The 16,622-nt window shown below is 58.0% G+C and overlaps 1 protein-coding gene across 2 annotated transcripts in view; it reads right to left on the bottom strand.

The window, feature by feature from the left end:
• EGFR (epidermal growth factor receptor) overlaps positions 1 to 16,622 on the bottom strand; it is a 141,378-nt gene that overhangs the window by 34,934 nt on the left and 89,822 nt on the right. For both annotated transcript variants that reach the window (XM_045827089.1, XM_045827090.1), the window contains exons 2-7: positions 8,295 to 8,446; positions 7,045 to 7,228; positions 4,471 to 4,608; positions 2,892 to 2,960; positions 1,921 to 2,039; positions 1,457 to 1,598 (exon numbers count right to left, since the gene is read on the bottom strand). In XM_045827089.1, coding sequence (XP_045683045.1) covers positions 1,457 to 1,598; positions 1,921 to 2,039; positions 2,892 to 2,960; positions 4,471 to 4,608; positions 7,045 to 7,228; positions 8,295 to 8,446 — 804 coding nt within the window. The remainder of the gene's footprint in view (positions 1 to 1,456; positions 1,599 to 1,920; positions 2,040 to 2,891; positions 2,961 to 4,470; positions 4,609 to 7,044; positions 7,229 to 8,294; positions 8,447 to 16,622) is intronic.

Here is a 16,622-nt window from a genome sequence, read left to right as displayed (position 1 = left end):
CCCGCGTTCCCTCGTTCTGTTTGGTTTCAGCACAAAGAATAAAAGGCTGCACACTCAAAAGGAGTCAACCTCAAGAGTTTTTTTAATAGCTTTCCAGACCGAGGTGTGGAAAAGAGGGATATTTCGTCACGGGCGGGCAGCAGGTGTGGGAGGGAGGGAACACTGTGCCTGCTCCCAAGCGTCCAGCGCCTCTTCACGGCTTTTTAGAAAAGTCACCTGTCTGTAGGTCTTACTTTCAGGACTCGTGGTTAACGCTTGAATCCTTATTAAAAATACGTGACCCTAAACAAAGACCACCCTCTTCCATCAACGCTGCTACCCCGAGGTTCCGTTTCATTCCTGGGGCGGCCGCTGGGCGCCCTGCGGCCGGCGGGGTGCTCGGGCCAGCTGGACACATCCATCCCCTCCTTGCCTCCCTCTGCCCTGGCGGTGATGTGCTGGTGTCAATATTAACACAGACATCAGCACCCTCAGGAGCCCTCTGGGTCCCTGCTTCGGCCCTCCCGAGCAGGTGTTCACACAGAGCCCCTGCGTGTGTGTCTGTCATTTTCCCGGTGACTGGTCTGCGTCTGTCCTCTCGGGCTGTGGGTGCTTCCCCAGGGTCCTGCCCAGCCACCTGGTGGTCCCTCTCTCAGAGGGTACATCTGGGTCACCGCGGTGACACCTTTTTCTTTATCTTTGTCATCTGCCCCGCACTGGCTTATTGCTCTGTTTGTGTATTATTATTTTTTTCCTGCACAGAATTTAAAATGTTTCCTCTCCGCTCCTCTGGTAGGGCACCTCTCCCTTGGTCGTTGTTTTTAGACATTGTTTTTCTTCATTCACCTCCCCTGCCCCGCCTGAGAAATCAAGATCAATCTGTAATGCTCGTCTGCTCGACGGCCCTGTGCTTTTTCTATGAGGACGTCATCGGTGTCAGCGTTACTGCAAATGCTGTCACCGCCAGCGCACTGCAAGTACGGGTGAGCACAACCCAGTCATTAAAACAAAACAACAAATAAACAAAAGCCCTCTACGGTTCTCCTAAGCGCACAGCTTTCCCCAGAATCATTTCCCCTCAAGAAGGCAGGTCTTCCGACGCACTCCCCAGTGTAGGTTGTTAAACACCAGTTTCGGACAACAGACAGACAGTGAGGGACCCAACGGCCATTGGTTTGCGCCCATTGGACAGCTGACTGTTCTGGACCCCCCCAGCTGGACCTCAGTTCGGGGGGCCACACCCCAGGGGTGTGTCCTGCTCTGGCTGCCCCGGCACGAGGCGCCCGGTGAGCAGAGCGGCGGCCACCACTGTCACCTGCGGCAGCGACTTACTCCCCGTCCGCCCTCCGCGGGCCCCGGGGACGTGCCTGGCGATGCAGCAGACACACCAGCCCGAGCTGGGGCCTCACGGGCTCCCGCGGGGGACGCGGGGAACCTCGGCCTGACCCCGAGAGGGTTTCGCGTGTGACGGACTCACGGGGACACTTCTTCACACAGGTGGCTCCGAAGCTGTACTTCCCGTCCGGGTTGACGTCCACCTGGTACGTGGTGGGGTTGTACAGCATGAGCGGCGGGCAGGTGTCCTTGCACGTGGCTTCGTCCCGGAACTTCCGGCACACCTGGGTGAGAGGGGGTACGAGTGGGGACGTGATACACGGCGGAGCCTGGGCCACCACCCAGGGGGATGGCTTTGTGGGTCTTCTACCTCGAACCTTGGTGCTGTTCGGTAGGGCGCCGCACCTTTGGGTGGGGCCCGATGCAGCCTGGTGTCCCAAAGGACCATGAGCCAAGATGACAGGGAAGTAGACGTTAGGACTAGGGCCCGCACCTCACGACCCCAGGGGGACGCCCACCGTGGCTGGGGTGCGGGTGGGGGGAGGCAGCACCCGGCACCCGCAGGCTCGCCACCAGGGGGAGGGGGCCCCGGGGAGGGGGTCTCACCAGACAGTCGCTCTCGCGGGGCCCCGTGCAGCCGGACGCACACTGGTTGTGGCAGCAGTCGCTGGGGGACTTGCCCCGGCAGCGCCCCGAACACTGCTGGGCGCAGATGATTTTGGTCACTGGGAAGGAGCAGAGGTCGCGGGTGAGCGGAAGAGCCAGGGTGACGGACAGTCACGCCCCGGGGACCATGGAGGGCGCCTGCCCACAGTGGGCGAGGAAGGGACCGGAAGGCGGGACTCCGTGAGTCCTCGGCGTGTTCAAGTCCCCAGACAGGCCCGTTGGGCCAGATGCCGTCGGACTGTGACCTTTCTTTCTGGTCCCTCTGCTTTGTTTCCTGTTTGTTTTTAACCACTTGGGAGGACTGACCAGGTCAAGCCTGGACGTTAAGACCTGCTAAATAATTAGATACTAGTGATTAAACAAATTCATTGGGTTTCTGGGTGACACAAAAATGACAAAAATGCCAGCCAGGAGACGGGGTTTAAGGGGACGTGGTGGTCACATCACGTCATGGCCAGATGGTCCGTTAAGGACGGCGGTCAGCCGTTGGGCTGCCGTGTCCCCAGACTCCTCGGCCATCCGAGCTCCGGCACTCGGCGTCCGGCAGAAAAACCCTCCCCAGAAAGGTGCTCAAACGTGGGTGCAGGTGGGTCCCCAGGCGAGGGGGAACGGGTGGCCAGACCGGCCTTGCGTCCCCAGGGGGATCTACCAAACGTGCTGACCGGCGGGAGTGACCGGCAGCCTCGGCCGACGCACTCCTGTTTACGGCTGACCGCCCCAAAGAGCCGACCCGGCGTGTTGGCCGCGGGGAGGCTGGCAGCACCGGCCGCCCACAGGTCTGCCGGGGTCTGGCCCTGCGCCGGGACCCCGGTGCTTCTGGGAGCCCTCGACGGGCCAGCCAACGCCAGCGGCTCAGTGCGAGGGGAGGGGGCCCTCGAGTGTGTGTCTGAGGGTCTGCTCGCGCAACTCACGTTTCTGGCAGTTTTCCTTCCCCGCGCCCCAGCAGCTCCCGTTGGGGCAGCTCAGATCGCACTTGGGGCCTGAAACAGAGGAGTGGTCGTTCACACCTCAGCGACGGGGAGCGCACCAGGAGACACCGGCGACACCCTCCCCGAGCCCGGGAGCACAGAGCAGTGCTCCAGGAAGGAGGAATAGCGTCCACGTTTCTTATTCTCTGCTGTTCTGTTCGGCTGGTCTGTCTGTGGGAGGAGTTGAGAGACTCTCACAAGAAAAAAAAAAAGCTGCACCGCAGGCTGCTTTGATTTCCACGTCGGCCTTGGAAGCAGAGGCAGAGAGAGGTCAGTGACTTCACAGCCCACGGGACTGGGATTTAAATGGACTGGGGGGGGGTGTCCAGACTTCAAGTTGGCCTAGGTGTGGAGAATTTTCCAGCAGCCCCTCAACAACGCTGAGAGTGTCTACCGTGTTGGGGTCAGCACGCACCCACTGCAGCCTGGCCGTGTCCACTCGTGGGGTGTGGGGTGGGCCAGTCGTCCTGGGGAGTTGGGGTCCAGGAAGTAAAAGCTCCCGGGTTCTTAGCCAGAGAGAGGCATGGACCCCTGTTCCAAGGGCCGGGCATCCTCGGTGAGCCTCACTTTGTGGGGGAACTAAACCCCCAGCTATTGATCTGCACGCTACCGTCTGAAAACATTTCCAACGGATCGATCAAATTTGTAGTTTTCACAGTCAATGGTCGACCGCAAATTACAGCTGCAGAGGTGTTGGATCTCGTTAGCTGCATTTTGCTTTTATCGGCCTTGGGAAATCTGAAGGTTGCAGTGCCCTGTCTGTGGACAGAGAGCAGGCGGACCACCCGGTTTGGCAACGAGGGGCCCGCCCACCTGTGATGACCCAGTCCCCTCAAGGAGTCAGTACATGCCCACAGTCTCCCACAGCTGGGGAGACTTTCGCTTCTGGAAGAATTCAGATGTCAAACAGGGAAGAGCTGATGACACACCAAGGACGGTGGACCCAGGACACCCCGTGAGGAGGACTGACACTGTTTACAGCCGCCCCCGGGGTGAGGGGCATGGACGCAACGCTGGTGCGCCTCAGAATCCTGCGAGACGGTGAGGCTGGACCCTAAGTGGACAGGGCTGTGAAGGAAGGGGCTGAGACAGGCCGAGGGAGAAAGGAACCCAGAGAAGAGATGGCCCGTGTAACACGGAGGAATGTTCAAAGTGACTGTCTGTACAGAGCTACTGTATTACATTTTATCTCCACCATAGTTTTTGAGTTTCTACTATGTGCACATGATAGGTTTACAAGAGAAGCACTGAAGATAATGATGCTTAATGGCATCTTTCTGAAATGCTTTCTGAGAAAAGCATTTGCAGACCAGTGAATTCACGTCCTGCCCCCAGTCCTGGTCTGTCTCAAGCAGGTCTCTTCCAGGGGGCAGATCCTGCCCCTTCCTGTCACTGCCCCTTCTTGCCCTTGGGGAAGGGGACCCCGTGCTAACGGGGCCTTCTCTCCCAGCACCCAGCCCTCCCGGCTCCGCCCCACCCGGCCCTGCCCAGCCCCGCCCGGCCCTGGCCGACCACCACGCACAGCTGCTGGATGGGTTGCTCTGAAAGTCCGTGGACATGTTGCCCAGGAAGCTGGCGTCGACGATGTCCTGCCACTGGACGGTGTCCACGCTGCAGAGGCTGGGGTTGTTGCTGAATCGCACGGCGCCATGCAGGATCTCTGCGCGAGAAAGGACCCCCCCGCCCCCGTGAGCACGCGGCGGCGGCGTCTCCGCTGAGCTCACGCGAGGCAGGCATGCGTTTCTTTCCAGGCTGCCGCCTGCTAGGAAGGTTCCGGCGAGCACTGGAGCGCCGCCCCCACTCCCCACCCCCGGACTTCAGTGCGGGCGGGTGGGAAACGAGTTTGGGATTGAGCACAGGGGAGTTCGGACTCCCCCTGAATCGGGCCTTCGAACCACAAAGGATCAGGATGTAGAACTTGGGCAGGGAAGGAAGAGAGCGCCCGAGTGGGCAGGCACAGCCTAATGCCGGGCGTGCGGTGAAATTCTCCTTCCCAGGCGGCCGACCCAGGCTGCCCTGGGACCACCGCAGGATGTGGATTCGAAGGGGCAGATGGGGCACGAAGGGTGACGGCCATCGCCAGCACCATGGGCGGGGGGTGCCGGGTGCAGGCGGTGATGCTCGAGCTGCCTTTGGAACCATTCACGGGACAGGGGCGTCCCAGGATCAAGAAGAATCTGTGTGTCTGATGGTGACAGGATGGGGCGCGCCCCGGGGATGCAGAGGATGTGCGGGAGTGAACGAGTGTTTCCGAGCAAGGAGTGGGAGGGGGTGAAACATCGGGGGCGGTGACGAAGCCCCCGGCCAGGGCAAAGGGTGAGTGTGGCGGCAGCACCGACGTGGAATGTAACAGGTGCTGAGAAGTGTCACAGGTACCGGATGAATTCAGTGCACAAGACACTGCAGCCAGTGCCGTGGACTCAGCATGACTGAGCCCGCTCTGCTGGCTTCTGTCTGAGAACGGACAGGCACGAGGAGACAGACAGGGCACACAGCTGGTGGGCATGCGCCCACAGAAGGGCACAGCACACGATTTACGTGCATCGTCTGAATTCATCTCGCAATGGCCCTGTGACGGCCACAGGTTAAATGCAGATACGTAAGCGGTGCCCGACGTCCCGTAGGCAGGAACAGAGGCACCCGGGCACACAGCAACAGCATAAAAAGGAAGGGTTCTCCCCGTCCCGGGGAAGACCTCAGAGGCTGTCAGAAGGAGTGGCGTTTCCCGGGATGTGGCCAGGAGCGGACACGGGCGGGGGTTACCGTGGGCTTCAGACGGATAAGACGGGGCAGGATGGAGGCTGGGATGCGGGGGGCGGTTTCTTCAGTGGAGGGCGGAGAATGAGGGGATCAGGGAGGGGGGCTGGGAGCCGGGAAGGGCGGGATCGTGGAGCTCCGGACGCTGGGCCAGGGGTGCCGTGGGCCACTCAGGTGAGAGCATTCTCTGGGGAGAGGCCAGAGTGGGGTGCACAAGCCCCTTTCGGCGGGCCGGAAGTGGAAACGCAGGACAGGGGTGTCAAGGGTGCCGTGACGATCTGGGCGGCAGACCGAGGTGCCGAGACGGCAGGGGGAGGTGGGGCCTCACAGCACACCTGCCGTCGGCACGTGTGGGGAGCAGAGGGCGGTGGCGAGGTGCCGGGGACTCAGGTGTCCCCGCCGGGCAGCTGAGAGGGGAAGGAGGTGGTCCTGAGGCAGCCGTTCTTCTACATTTACTTCCAACACGGGGCGGCTCTCCCTCGGTGGCTGGCCCTGGGTTCACCGCCAGTACCCGCTAACTCACAGTGGGGGATGGTTCAATAACATCAACTTGAATTTATACAACGTCAGCGCCAATGACAGAAGCAGTGCCAACAGGAGGAAGAGGGCGTAGGTGCTTTACCCACCGTAATTCACTCAACTGTCTCAACAACCCTAGGACGTGCGTTGCCGTGGTTACCCGCATCTGGCCCACGAGGGGGCTGAGACACAGAGGGACCCTTCTGCAGGGTGTCTGGCGGGTGAGGGTGGAGCCAGGGCTTTGAGGAGAAGGCGTGGCGTTCGGGACGTTACCGATTTAACCCGCCCGGCACCGTGCCTGCCCCGTGGCGAAGGCACAGCCATTGCTATCTTCAATTTTAAAAAACGGACTTCCCCCCTCCAGTGTCCTCTTCCCTCCTGTCCGGCCACGGGACCCGCACATGTGTCCTGGACCCAAGAGCTCGATCTTCCCCTGCGACACCTTCATCCCTCGCCCTCAGGCACACATGGTTCTCCACGCGTGTCCGTTACACCCGAGGCCCAGGTAGTGAGGCTGGTGGCTTATTCTTTCCCCGGGCGCAAAAATTCTGGCCATACCCTCTTTTTCCCAGACCCTCGACCCTTTCTTACTGACTCTTGGGATGTGTTCCGTGATCGTGGGGTCACAGGTCCCTGGGCTACACCTCCCCTTCCCGTCTCATCGGTCACCACCACCTCTCTCAGTGACTTCCGCCCACCGCCTCTCGCACATGGCTGACGTGCAGTGCGTGTGTGTGTGCTGGGTGAAGGGGAGTGAGGAAGCGGGTGGCCTCCCGCGTGCCCAGCCCCTGCCCCCCCCCCCAGGGGCCCCGGGTCTCACCCTGCAGGTTCCGCATGGGCAGCTCCCGCAGCCCCGTGCGGTTGGGCCCGTAGTTGGATAAGACGGACAAGGCGTGGGTGTTCTCCAGGAGCACGTTCCCCCTGATGATCTGCAGGTTTTCCAGAGGGATCTTCTCCACCACGTTGAGGGCGATGAGGACGTAGCCAGCCACCTCCTGGATGGTCTGCGGGGACGAAACAGGAACGCGATGTTTCTCCCTGGAGGGGCTCAGGAACGCCACGGCTCCCCTGGGTCCCCAGAGCCCGGGACACCTCACGGAACTACACACACGCACACGTGGGGCTGACGGAGTGTCAAGCCCGTCGGTGACCCCGCTGAGGGCGTGGAGGGTGACAGGATGCTCGGTCATTCCCGCATGGTGCCTCCCTCGCCTGCGGGCGGGAGGGAAGGGCGCTGGGACTTTACAGCGATGCTGGGGCTCTGGTTCTGATCGGTGGTCGCCACACTCGCGTGAGGACAGAAATGTCTGATTCATTTATTTTGTACCTGTCTTGCCTGTTTTCTCATTAAAAAAAAAAAAGAAAAAGAAACAGCCCTGGCTGGCGTAGCTCAGTGGACTGAGCGCGGGCTGCAAACCAAAGCATCGCAGGTTCGATTCCCAGTCAGGGCACATGCCTGGGTTGCAGGCCATGACCCCCAGCAACCGCACATTGATGTTTCTCTCTCTCTCTCTCTCTCCCTCCTTTCCCTCTCTAAAAATAAATAAATAAAATCTTAAAAAAAAAGAAACAGAGAAAAAATCATCAGGAAGCCAATCAAATCTGACGTTCCATGACTGTCACACCCTGCAGACTTCAGAGCTGGCTCTCCCCGCCCCCGGCTTGCTGGCGCCTGCCCAGAGCTCTCTGGGACCGCTGTGGGCGGCGGCCAACCAGCTGCGGTGGGAGTGTTTACACTGAGAGAATGGGCAACACCAAGGCAAGTTTTTAAAAAATTAAGAGCCAGTCTACCAGGATACCACGGCTGAAGCCACAGTCAACGAGAGTCCTGTCGGCGTCTATGGGGACGGGAGGATGCCAGCCTGGCCCGTTCCTCTTTGCTACCCCGTTATGCCTCAACACTTCTTGGCAAAGCGGCCTTCTCACTAAACCCGCCTCGAAGGTTCCGCGGGACTTGGAGCCGCCGCAGCAGGAGCAGACCCGCGTCCAGGCCCGTTCTGTCCGGGCCTCCATCTGCTCCCCTGCGCCTCTCCGATACTCGGGTGGGAGGAGCAGACTCGCCGCACTGACCTTCAGGAAGGAGAGGTCGTAGTTCCTCTGCATGTAGGTGATCTCCAGGTTCCCCAGGACCACCTCGCAGTTGTTCAGCATCCTCTGGAGGCTCAGGAAGTGGTCGTCCAGTGTGCCCAGCTGCGTCAGCTTGTTGTTGGTGCCCTGGCAAACTGCGGGGGGAGAGAGAGAGAGAGAGGGAGAGAGAGAGACCTCGTGAGGTGCCCAGGAAGGGGGCATGGCTGAAACCGGCAACATTCACAGACGTCGGCCGGCTCTGCGTGCTTGGGTGACGCACAGGATTAATTCTCTCTGATCGAGGCAGAGGTGATAAAACATGTCCAAGTTTTATAAGGCGCAGTTTATAATTAGGGAGCGCTCGCCCCTGTGGTGCAAGAACTTGTTTCAACAGGCTACCCGTGCAAGGAGACCCAGGTGGAATTCCATAAAAATCTCTAAGACAAAATAGTCCGTGAGTACCTCAGTAGGCAGAATAAACACGTATCGTAAAGCCTATAAAAATAATGTAATTACAACGTCGAGTTAATCACTGCAGGATGAACACTCTACTCTGCAGAGGGAGCGCCTGCCGCATCCCAGGTGTCCAGGGCCTGTCTGCAAACACACGGTGACTCCAGGCACCCTCTTCTGACCACGGAGCTGTCCGGGGGAAAGTCCACAGTGAGAAAGGAGAGTGGCAGTTAAAACCCAAATGGCTGGAGATGGAAAATACTCTTCTAAACGACTGCCTCAAAAACAAAAACAAAGGAAAGGTCTAGTTCTACGAGACTTAGCAGACACCAAAAGGAAGACACACATGTACAGACAGACGCAGCTCCGGAGAAACCCACAGCCCTCCCGTGTGTGTCTACCCGCCCTCCCTCTGCCCGCAGCCTGCCAAGCCGGGCTGCCCTGCCCGCGCAGCCGGCGGGGGGGCCTCGACGCCCTCACGTCTGGAGGTATCAAGGTTAAGGCACGAAAACATAGACCACTAGGGGACCAAGTGAGCCACGTGGTAGTCTGCATTTCAAAGCGAAGGAGAGGATTATCCTAAAGCTGTATTCACAGGCCCAGCTCTGTAAAAGACACGTTGGGGCAGGCATCACAGAACACAGAGAGGTCGGGGGCTTTGAAGCAGGAGCGTGCTCGGGGACTCCACTTTGAAGCAAGGTGGTCATCAGGGTGGAGAAACAGGGCCCCTGGCTTTGGAGTGGGATCCAGAGCCGTCCAGGCGCTTCCCCGTCTGCCGAGGCGGGACTGCGATCGGCACCCCGGCGGCTGAGCGCAAAGGCAAGGCCACCGTCAACAGGCGGGGACTTTCTTCAGGAGCTCTTTCTAAACTCGCTCTTCTACCGGCTTCCCCGGTCCCTCCTCACGGGAGCTGCGGGACCAGCACCGTCCGACGCCTGCCCTGGCTTCTCCGTGTGGCCGTGCAGAGCGAGGGTCCGGAGGCCGCAGAAGCAGTCCCCGGCGATCACATCGACGCTGGGCGTGAAGCTGCCCACACCTCCTCTTCTATCCTGTGGGCCCCCCCTCTCCTGCCCTGCTGGGGTCTCATTCCCATTCGGGGGCGGAGAGAGCTCTCGCTCGGGAACTCTGCCAGTCGGCACGATGGAGCCAGGTCGACGGGCTCCAGGGGTGGAATGGCTCCGCGATTCTCCCACCCACAACATGGGAGCGGCCCAGCGTCCCCGGGCTGCTTTGGGCCCAGAGTCCAGGCTGCTTCGAGCTCAGCCCCAGCTGGGAGCCGTTGCACCCAGTGGGCAGGCAGCAAGGCGTGCAGACGGGGCCAGACGGGTTTCCCCATTCCAAGGCCCTTACAAGTGCCACCGCGGAAGCACATCCAGGGTTGTGACAGTAACCTGTGATCCTCCACCAGTACACCTGGGGACGGACCCTGCTTTCCTGGTGCGCAGGCGCGCTCTCCAAATGTCAGCCTGGCTGACGGGCTACAGTCTTGGTCGCCGCAGCGTGGGTCACGCTCTCACGCCAGCCGGGAGGACGGTGTGGACTAGAACTTGGGGTTGCGGCACGTTTCGGAAGAGGCTCCTCCAGCACACAGAGCGACGAAAACGACAGTCGCTGCTCTCGTCCGAAATGATCAACAATGTCGGCTTGTGCGTTCCTCTCTGCCGAACCAAAGGATGCTTATTATTAAACCAATCAGGACGCAACTGGTGTCGGTGAGCCAGGAAAACGCGCCATTTCAGTGTAGCTTGTTTTATGGATGATTATTTATTTATCTATCTAAAGATTTTATTTATTTACTTCTAGAGAGAGGGGGAGGGAGGGAGAAACAGAAGGAGAGAAATAATCATTGTGTGAGAGATACGTCAACTGGTTGCCTCTCAAAGGCCCCCAACCCAGGCATGTGCCCTGACTGGGAATCGAACCAGCGACCTCTCAGTTCTTCGCAGGCTGGCACTCAGCCCACCGAGCCACACCGGCCAGGGCCAGCCTGTTTTATTACAGAAAAAAATAATCTCAAGAAGACGGTACTTGTGCACGCATGCACCCACTCGAAAAGTAACGAATGAACACCTGAAAGTATTCATTTGATGAATACCCATCATGAGTCATCGTGGTTTACAAGTGGCAGGAATTGCTTTGATATTCAGAAAAAACACCCTACGTTTGGAAGATAATAGCAACGCTACTCATTACTGGTGTGAATGTGAATTCAGAAAACATTTTGGGAACCCGCCGGGCAGCTTGTGAAAATACATAAATATGCTTAAATTCCACGTCAGGGTGATTCCAGTTTGGAAACCCCATTTGAAAAAACAGACCTAAATATTTTAAAAAGCATCACGAAAAATGTTGATCATTATCTATTTATGTTTTTAATAATGGCAAAAGAGTTGCAAAAGACCCTAAATGCCCAACCGTCTGGCAGGTCTATTCTTGAGAAGCAGCAAGCAGCTGATGTCTATTGGATTCAGTTTGAGGCAAGTGCACCTCGAATCCTCTGTCCAGAGGTAATTTCAGAAGTGTCCAAAGAGGTCATTAGGGGGCTTTCTCCTACCATCTGCCCGGGAGGGGACAATGGCATCCAAGTGAAATGCGGGGTGAGGAGCGCCGTAAGCTGATTGGACACAGTGTGATCTTGGCTGCATCTGTATCACCCACCTCTCACGCTAGGGAACAAAGCAATGGGAACACCTCAACGTGAGATCCCTGAGTCAGGAAACTTATTTAAAACATAAAAATCACAGACCTGCTGGCGGATGGAAGAGGAAACTTCAAAGAGCGAGAGCCTCTCAGCTCATCCAAGAGAACATTGTAGTTTCGCCTCTCCCTCACTAGGTGACCTTGAACTTCTTCCCACAGCTCTTTGCGCCACACTTCCCTCCAACAGAGACACGGTGAAAACACTGCGCCTCCCAGAGTGGCCCTGAAGGCTGGGCGAGGAAGGCGAAAGGTTCGCCCTTCTGTGGTGAAACTAACGACTGAGAAATGTGACCGTAGTGTGACACAGGGAGCACGTGGACGGACGTTAGGGGACGTCTGTGGACTCACACCTGCCGTGAGGTGTTGTCTGAGGTGGGGGTGTCCGGGTGTGCAGGTAGGCTTGGTCAAAGGGCCGGAGTTAAGCGGAGTTACTCTGTAGAATATTCACTGAGACAGAGAGAGAGAGACAGAGAGAGACAGAGAGAGAGAGACAGAGAGAGAGAGAGAGAGAGAGAGAGAGAGACAGAGACAGAGACAGAGACAGAGACAGAGAGAGAGGGGAACACATTGTACTTTAAGAATGTCCTTAAAATACGCATTTAGGATGAGGTGTTTATGCAGTTTCTTCGAAGAGAAAGTTAATATCGCGTTAGGGCTATGCATTTGACAGTTGAAAGTGACTGCGTGCAGCTCCTCACCAAATACTGGTGACGCGCTCCACCCCGGCGCACCTGCAGACAAGTTCGACTGGGTCACGGGCAGCGGCGGGCGCCGGGAGGAAGCCCCTGCCCGGCACTTGGCTTTTCCTCCTCAGATTTGTGGAGGGAGATTCGTAACTGCAGGGAAAAGATGCAGGAACCGGACTGCGAGCAAGCTTTGGTGACATCTGACTGTGTTCGCTGTATCACGTATCGACCCGTTTTCCTCTGATGCGTTTTAAAGGCAGGGACAGGTACCAGCTCACCTGACCTGCCGTGGCCTCTAGTTCAATGTTCGTTTGCAGATGCTGCCGAGGTCACATCCCCCCGTGGTGACAGAATCAGTCTGAAGTGTAGCGTTCCACGCGAGGCCCCCAGTGCACACCCGTGTGCAGGCAATACCCTCCTCCCAGGACACAGAGCTAGGCCATCACCCCAGGGAGCTCCTCGCACGCCCTCCCAGACAATCCCTGCCCCCCCAAACCAGCACTCCCGAGGGTCTGCACTCAGAACAGTCTTGCTGGGCTCAGAACTCCATGTGTGTGGGACGACGCAACGTTGCCCTTTCGGCTAATGGCACAGCGCAGTGTTTTGGGGACTCACCCACCTTGATGGGTTGCCCTCCACTGTGAGTGACAGACCCAGGCAAGTGTTCTATGGGGAGTTATCAAGAGCCCTGCAATTTATCCGAGCTGAGAATAAGAGCCATCTGCCCCCCTTTCGTCTCGAAATGCCCCTTCTTTTATGGGGAGAGCCTGCCATTCTCCCATGTCTTTATGGGGGGAGGCACCCCTCTTTGCCCGCATGCCTGGGCACATCTGCTTTGCTGGTTGAGACACAACATCAAAACAAGTTTCTCCAGATTCCCCCAAATCCACTCAGACGCCTTTGGAATTGCCTGAGTGAACGTATAATTGTTTTAATTTGTTGTTTTCTCTACCCCATGTTGGTGGCTGCCAAGGCCGCGGGCCTCCGTGAACCTCTCCCTGGGGCCTCCTGAGCTGCCGTGGCCCGTTTTGCATGAGCGCCTCATTTTGAAGCAGATACCACACATTTGAAAAAAAGTTCTTCCCTGGAGTCTCCTCATTTCTCAAAATGTCTATACTAACCACATATGACTTTACACGCCGAAGATAAAATTTACAAAACTCTGTGATGAACAAGGCCAGACGATGGGCATTTCAATACAACACACGTTTTTAAAAAAGAAAAAAATGGAGACGTGATCACGTACAACTATTGAGATCCTTGAAGTTTTCCATTATTCACGACCAGAAGCTTAGGGAAAGCACTTTAAAAATTAGAAATAATGGACAAATAATGAAGCGCTATATATGGAATGTGTTAGACAGGCAGGCAACGAACCCGTGGTTTACTCACGTCCCTGCTGTTCAGAATTATTGCTCATGGCCACTGTGTGGCACACAGGTGGTTTCCAGATCTGCAAACACGTGTTCTTACATGTTGGTTTTGGGGAACACGGAGTCAATCCACCCCTTAGAAAAGTGCTATAAAATGTGAGGACAGTACCAGAATAACCTATAAAACCCACGCAACAGTTCGTAAGAACAGAAAAGTAGACCCTCCACGGTTGAGTCACAATAACATGATCAGGAACACAATAAAAGTAAGTAGAAAGGAGCATTTAAGTTTTCCGAGTGAGTCAAAGGCTTTGTGAAGTGGGACAAGTCTCATGATAATTGTGGAGTTTTTTTTTTTTAATTTTCCCTAACTTGATGTTTTTTCAGTCGTTCCTCATTTATCGCGCTTGACTTCATAGCCAGCGAAGAGCTCTCAGCTCACAGAGCTCCAAAGACAGCTGCTGCGCTGGGTTTGGGTCTACGCGGCAACTCGGAGGCGCCCAGGGAGTCCTACTCCGGAGTCCGCCCGCGCCCTTGGGAGCTTGCCCCGCGGTTGTGATGTGCCCACCGGCCCGAGCCGGCCGGGCCCCGGTGTGGCCGGCACAGCTGCAGAGGGAAGCGGCTCTAACTGAGTTCGCAACAGAAGACTTGAAACTAACATCTCCTTTCTTTTTGACTTAGGGACCAGAACACCCAGATGGGCTGATTTCCACCCCCAGGTTCTCTGCTAGCCACGAAAACAACCCCACGCCAAGTTTATGATCTAAAAAAAAATAGACACCAAGTAGAGCGGGGCCGGGTGGGGGGGCCTTTGCCTGCTGTGTCCACTCTCTCGGGCGTGAACTGGGGTTTCTGAAACTGGACAGGCCCGTTCTGTGAGGGACCCTGGAATACGGCTCCGGTGACACCACCCGACATCTCCCTGTCCGTGTAACGTACCATCACGGCACGGTCTGCAGCCGGTTGTCTCAACTCTCTGGGTCTCACTGGTGCGAAGGGGACCAGCCCGATGCATCTGGCAGGGTGGGTGCGAGCCACAGTGAGGTCGTGGGCGTGGAAGTGCTTCACGGACCACCAGCCTCCCTACCATAGGAGGACCCGCAGCGACCGAAACTTGAAACCTGCTGCTGCCTGTGTGTTTTCGGTGATACCAGCAGCCTACCCCCCACCCCCAGGGACGTTCTAAGCTTTACAAGGACTCAGCAGAATCGGTGAGCTGTGTTGAGACTTGGGGTGCTTTAAACATCTGAGATAAAACACATCACTTTTTATCACTGTAGGATGCTGTCCAATGGACGGTCCTAAGGATAGAAATTTAAAATCTTAAATCACAGACCTAGGAGCCCATTCCACTTTTTTAGAATAGGTAGTTGAATGGCTAGTAAATCACAAATGAATCGGACCTCTTACTGGGCGATCAGAAGCTGATTTGGACTAAATAAAGATCTCAGAGAGCGACCTCTCTTCCTCTTTTTGTTCATTCAAGCCAATGCATCTCCTTTGAGCACCTACTACGGGCTTAGCAACGTCTCTCGGCCTGGCAGCCCGGGTCTCTGGCCATCTGGACTTGGAGCCCATGCCGTGCCCTGAACAAACACTCACGGCTACGTCAGGTTACATGGATTCAGACACACGTGTGGCCGGAGTGTTCCCTGACTGCACAGGGACGGGGAGCAGGGTGCCCCGGAGGACAGACGGAACACCGGGTTTGGTGCATGCGCACTGCGGGCGGAAACACGAGCCGCACGCACAGTGTGCCTGGCTCCTCCTCCCTGGAGACCGGACGAAGCGCCTCCGCGCTGGCCTGGGTCCTGTCTCCCTAATCCCCTCGCCGGGGCGGCTGCTGACTCACGTTCAGGGACTCTCCTCACACAGGGGCATGCTTTGGAGATGAGTAACGCCACTTCCCTTCCAGAAGTCCGCCGGCTGAGCCACTGAGGCCCCCCCCCCCAGCTCCCCCCACTGCCACGCCCGGGCTTCTGATCCGCGTGGTCCCCGACGTGCGCCCTGGACCTGCCGGCGCACAGTCAGGAGCAGCACGCGCCGACGCTCCCCCGCGCCCCCAGGGTGCAGAGCGCTCCCTCCAGGGGGCTCCCGCTGAAACCTGCCTGCCCCCTGCTGGGCAAGAGGTCACCCCGGGGGGCCCCACTGCTTTCCCATGGGTTTGCCCGCCTCATCGGGTGCCGGCACCACGCACGCTAGGAGCCCCGTACGAACGGGGCAGCACGGGGCGGGGGAGGGGTTGGCGAAGACGCGGGAGATGTGGAAGTCCGAGGTGGGGTTCGTGTCCAAGGCCGCTGCTTGAACGCCGGGGTCAAAGCCCGGCTGAAGTTGGACCCAAGACGGCCCGCGGTTGCCACCCCCTCTCACCTCGGACTTAACGGCACCCTGTGCTCCAGAGAGCTGGGGGCAGCGAGGACCAGCCCGCGGCTCCCACATCCCCATGGCCCCCCTGGCAGCTCTGCTCTCCCTGGACACGCTCCCCGTTCTACGTCATCCCCAGCAAGGTGACGTGGAGGCAAAGCCAGGCGGTGCCGACCAGACCTCCTCCGCGGGCGCGGTCCCCGCCCAGCTCCCACCCCTCTGTCCCGGGCTCTCCTCCGGCGCACGTGAGTCACCCCCGGAGGACGACACGGGCTGAATGGCGTTCCCCACGCTGGGCTGTTTACTCACGGAGGGAGTCGTCCCTCCCGAATTCATCTGGATGCCACGTGTGGCGGGAAACCACCGCGGCGAGGGGGCGTGGTCAGGTGCCGCCGCGCCCGCCGAGGAAGGCTCCTTCCGCGCGTGCCCCGAGATCTGTGCGAGGGCCACGTTCACGCACTCACTCAGCTGCAACGTCATCAATAAGGCAGCTCAGTGATGCCTGCCAAGGATGAATCACAAGTACTCACCGCCCCAAGGGACCACGTGGGCCCTTTGGGGAGATGAATTCACACATGGAGTAACCACAGGACATCCCAAAGCCGTGCAGGAGACGTGCTCCAGGACCACGAGCCAGACAGGGGAGAAATCACCAACCACCAGTTGTCCAGGATGCGGACTCCTTATTCCTCCTGCCCCAGCCAAGGGAGGCGTGACAGTCCCCTGTTCAGAGGCACAGAGCAGTTGCTGGAAGT

Source organism: Phyllostomus hastatus, unplaced genomic scaffold (assembly GCF_019186645.2).
Source record: "Phyllostomus hastatus isolate PE091 unplaced genomic scaffold, TTU_PhHast_1.1 phas_scaffold_78, whole genome shotgun sequence".
Classification (NCBI taxonomy): domain Eukaryota; kingdom Metazoa; phylum Chordata; class Mammalia; order Chiroptera; family Phyllostomidae; genus Phyllostomus; species Phyllostomus hastatus.
The sequence above is the reverse complement of the archived record's forward strand: the minus strand, read 5'-3'. Positions and strand labels throughout refer to the sequence as shown.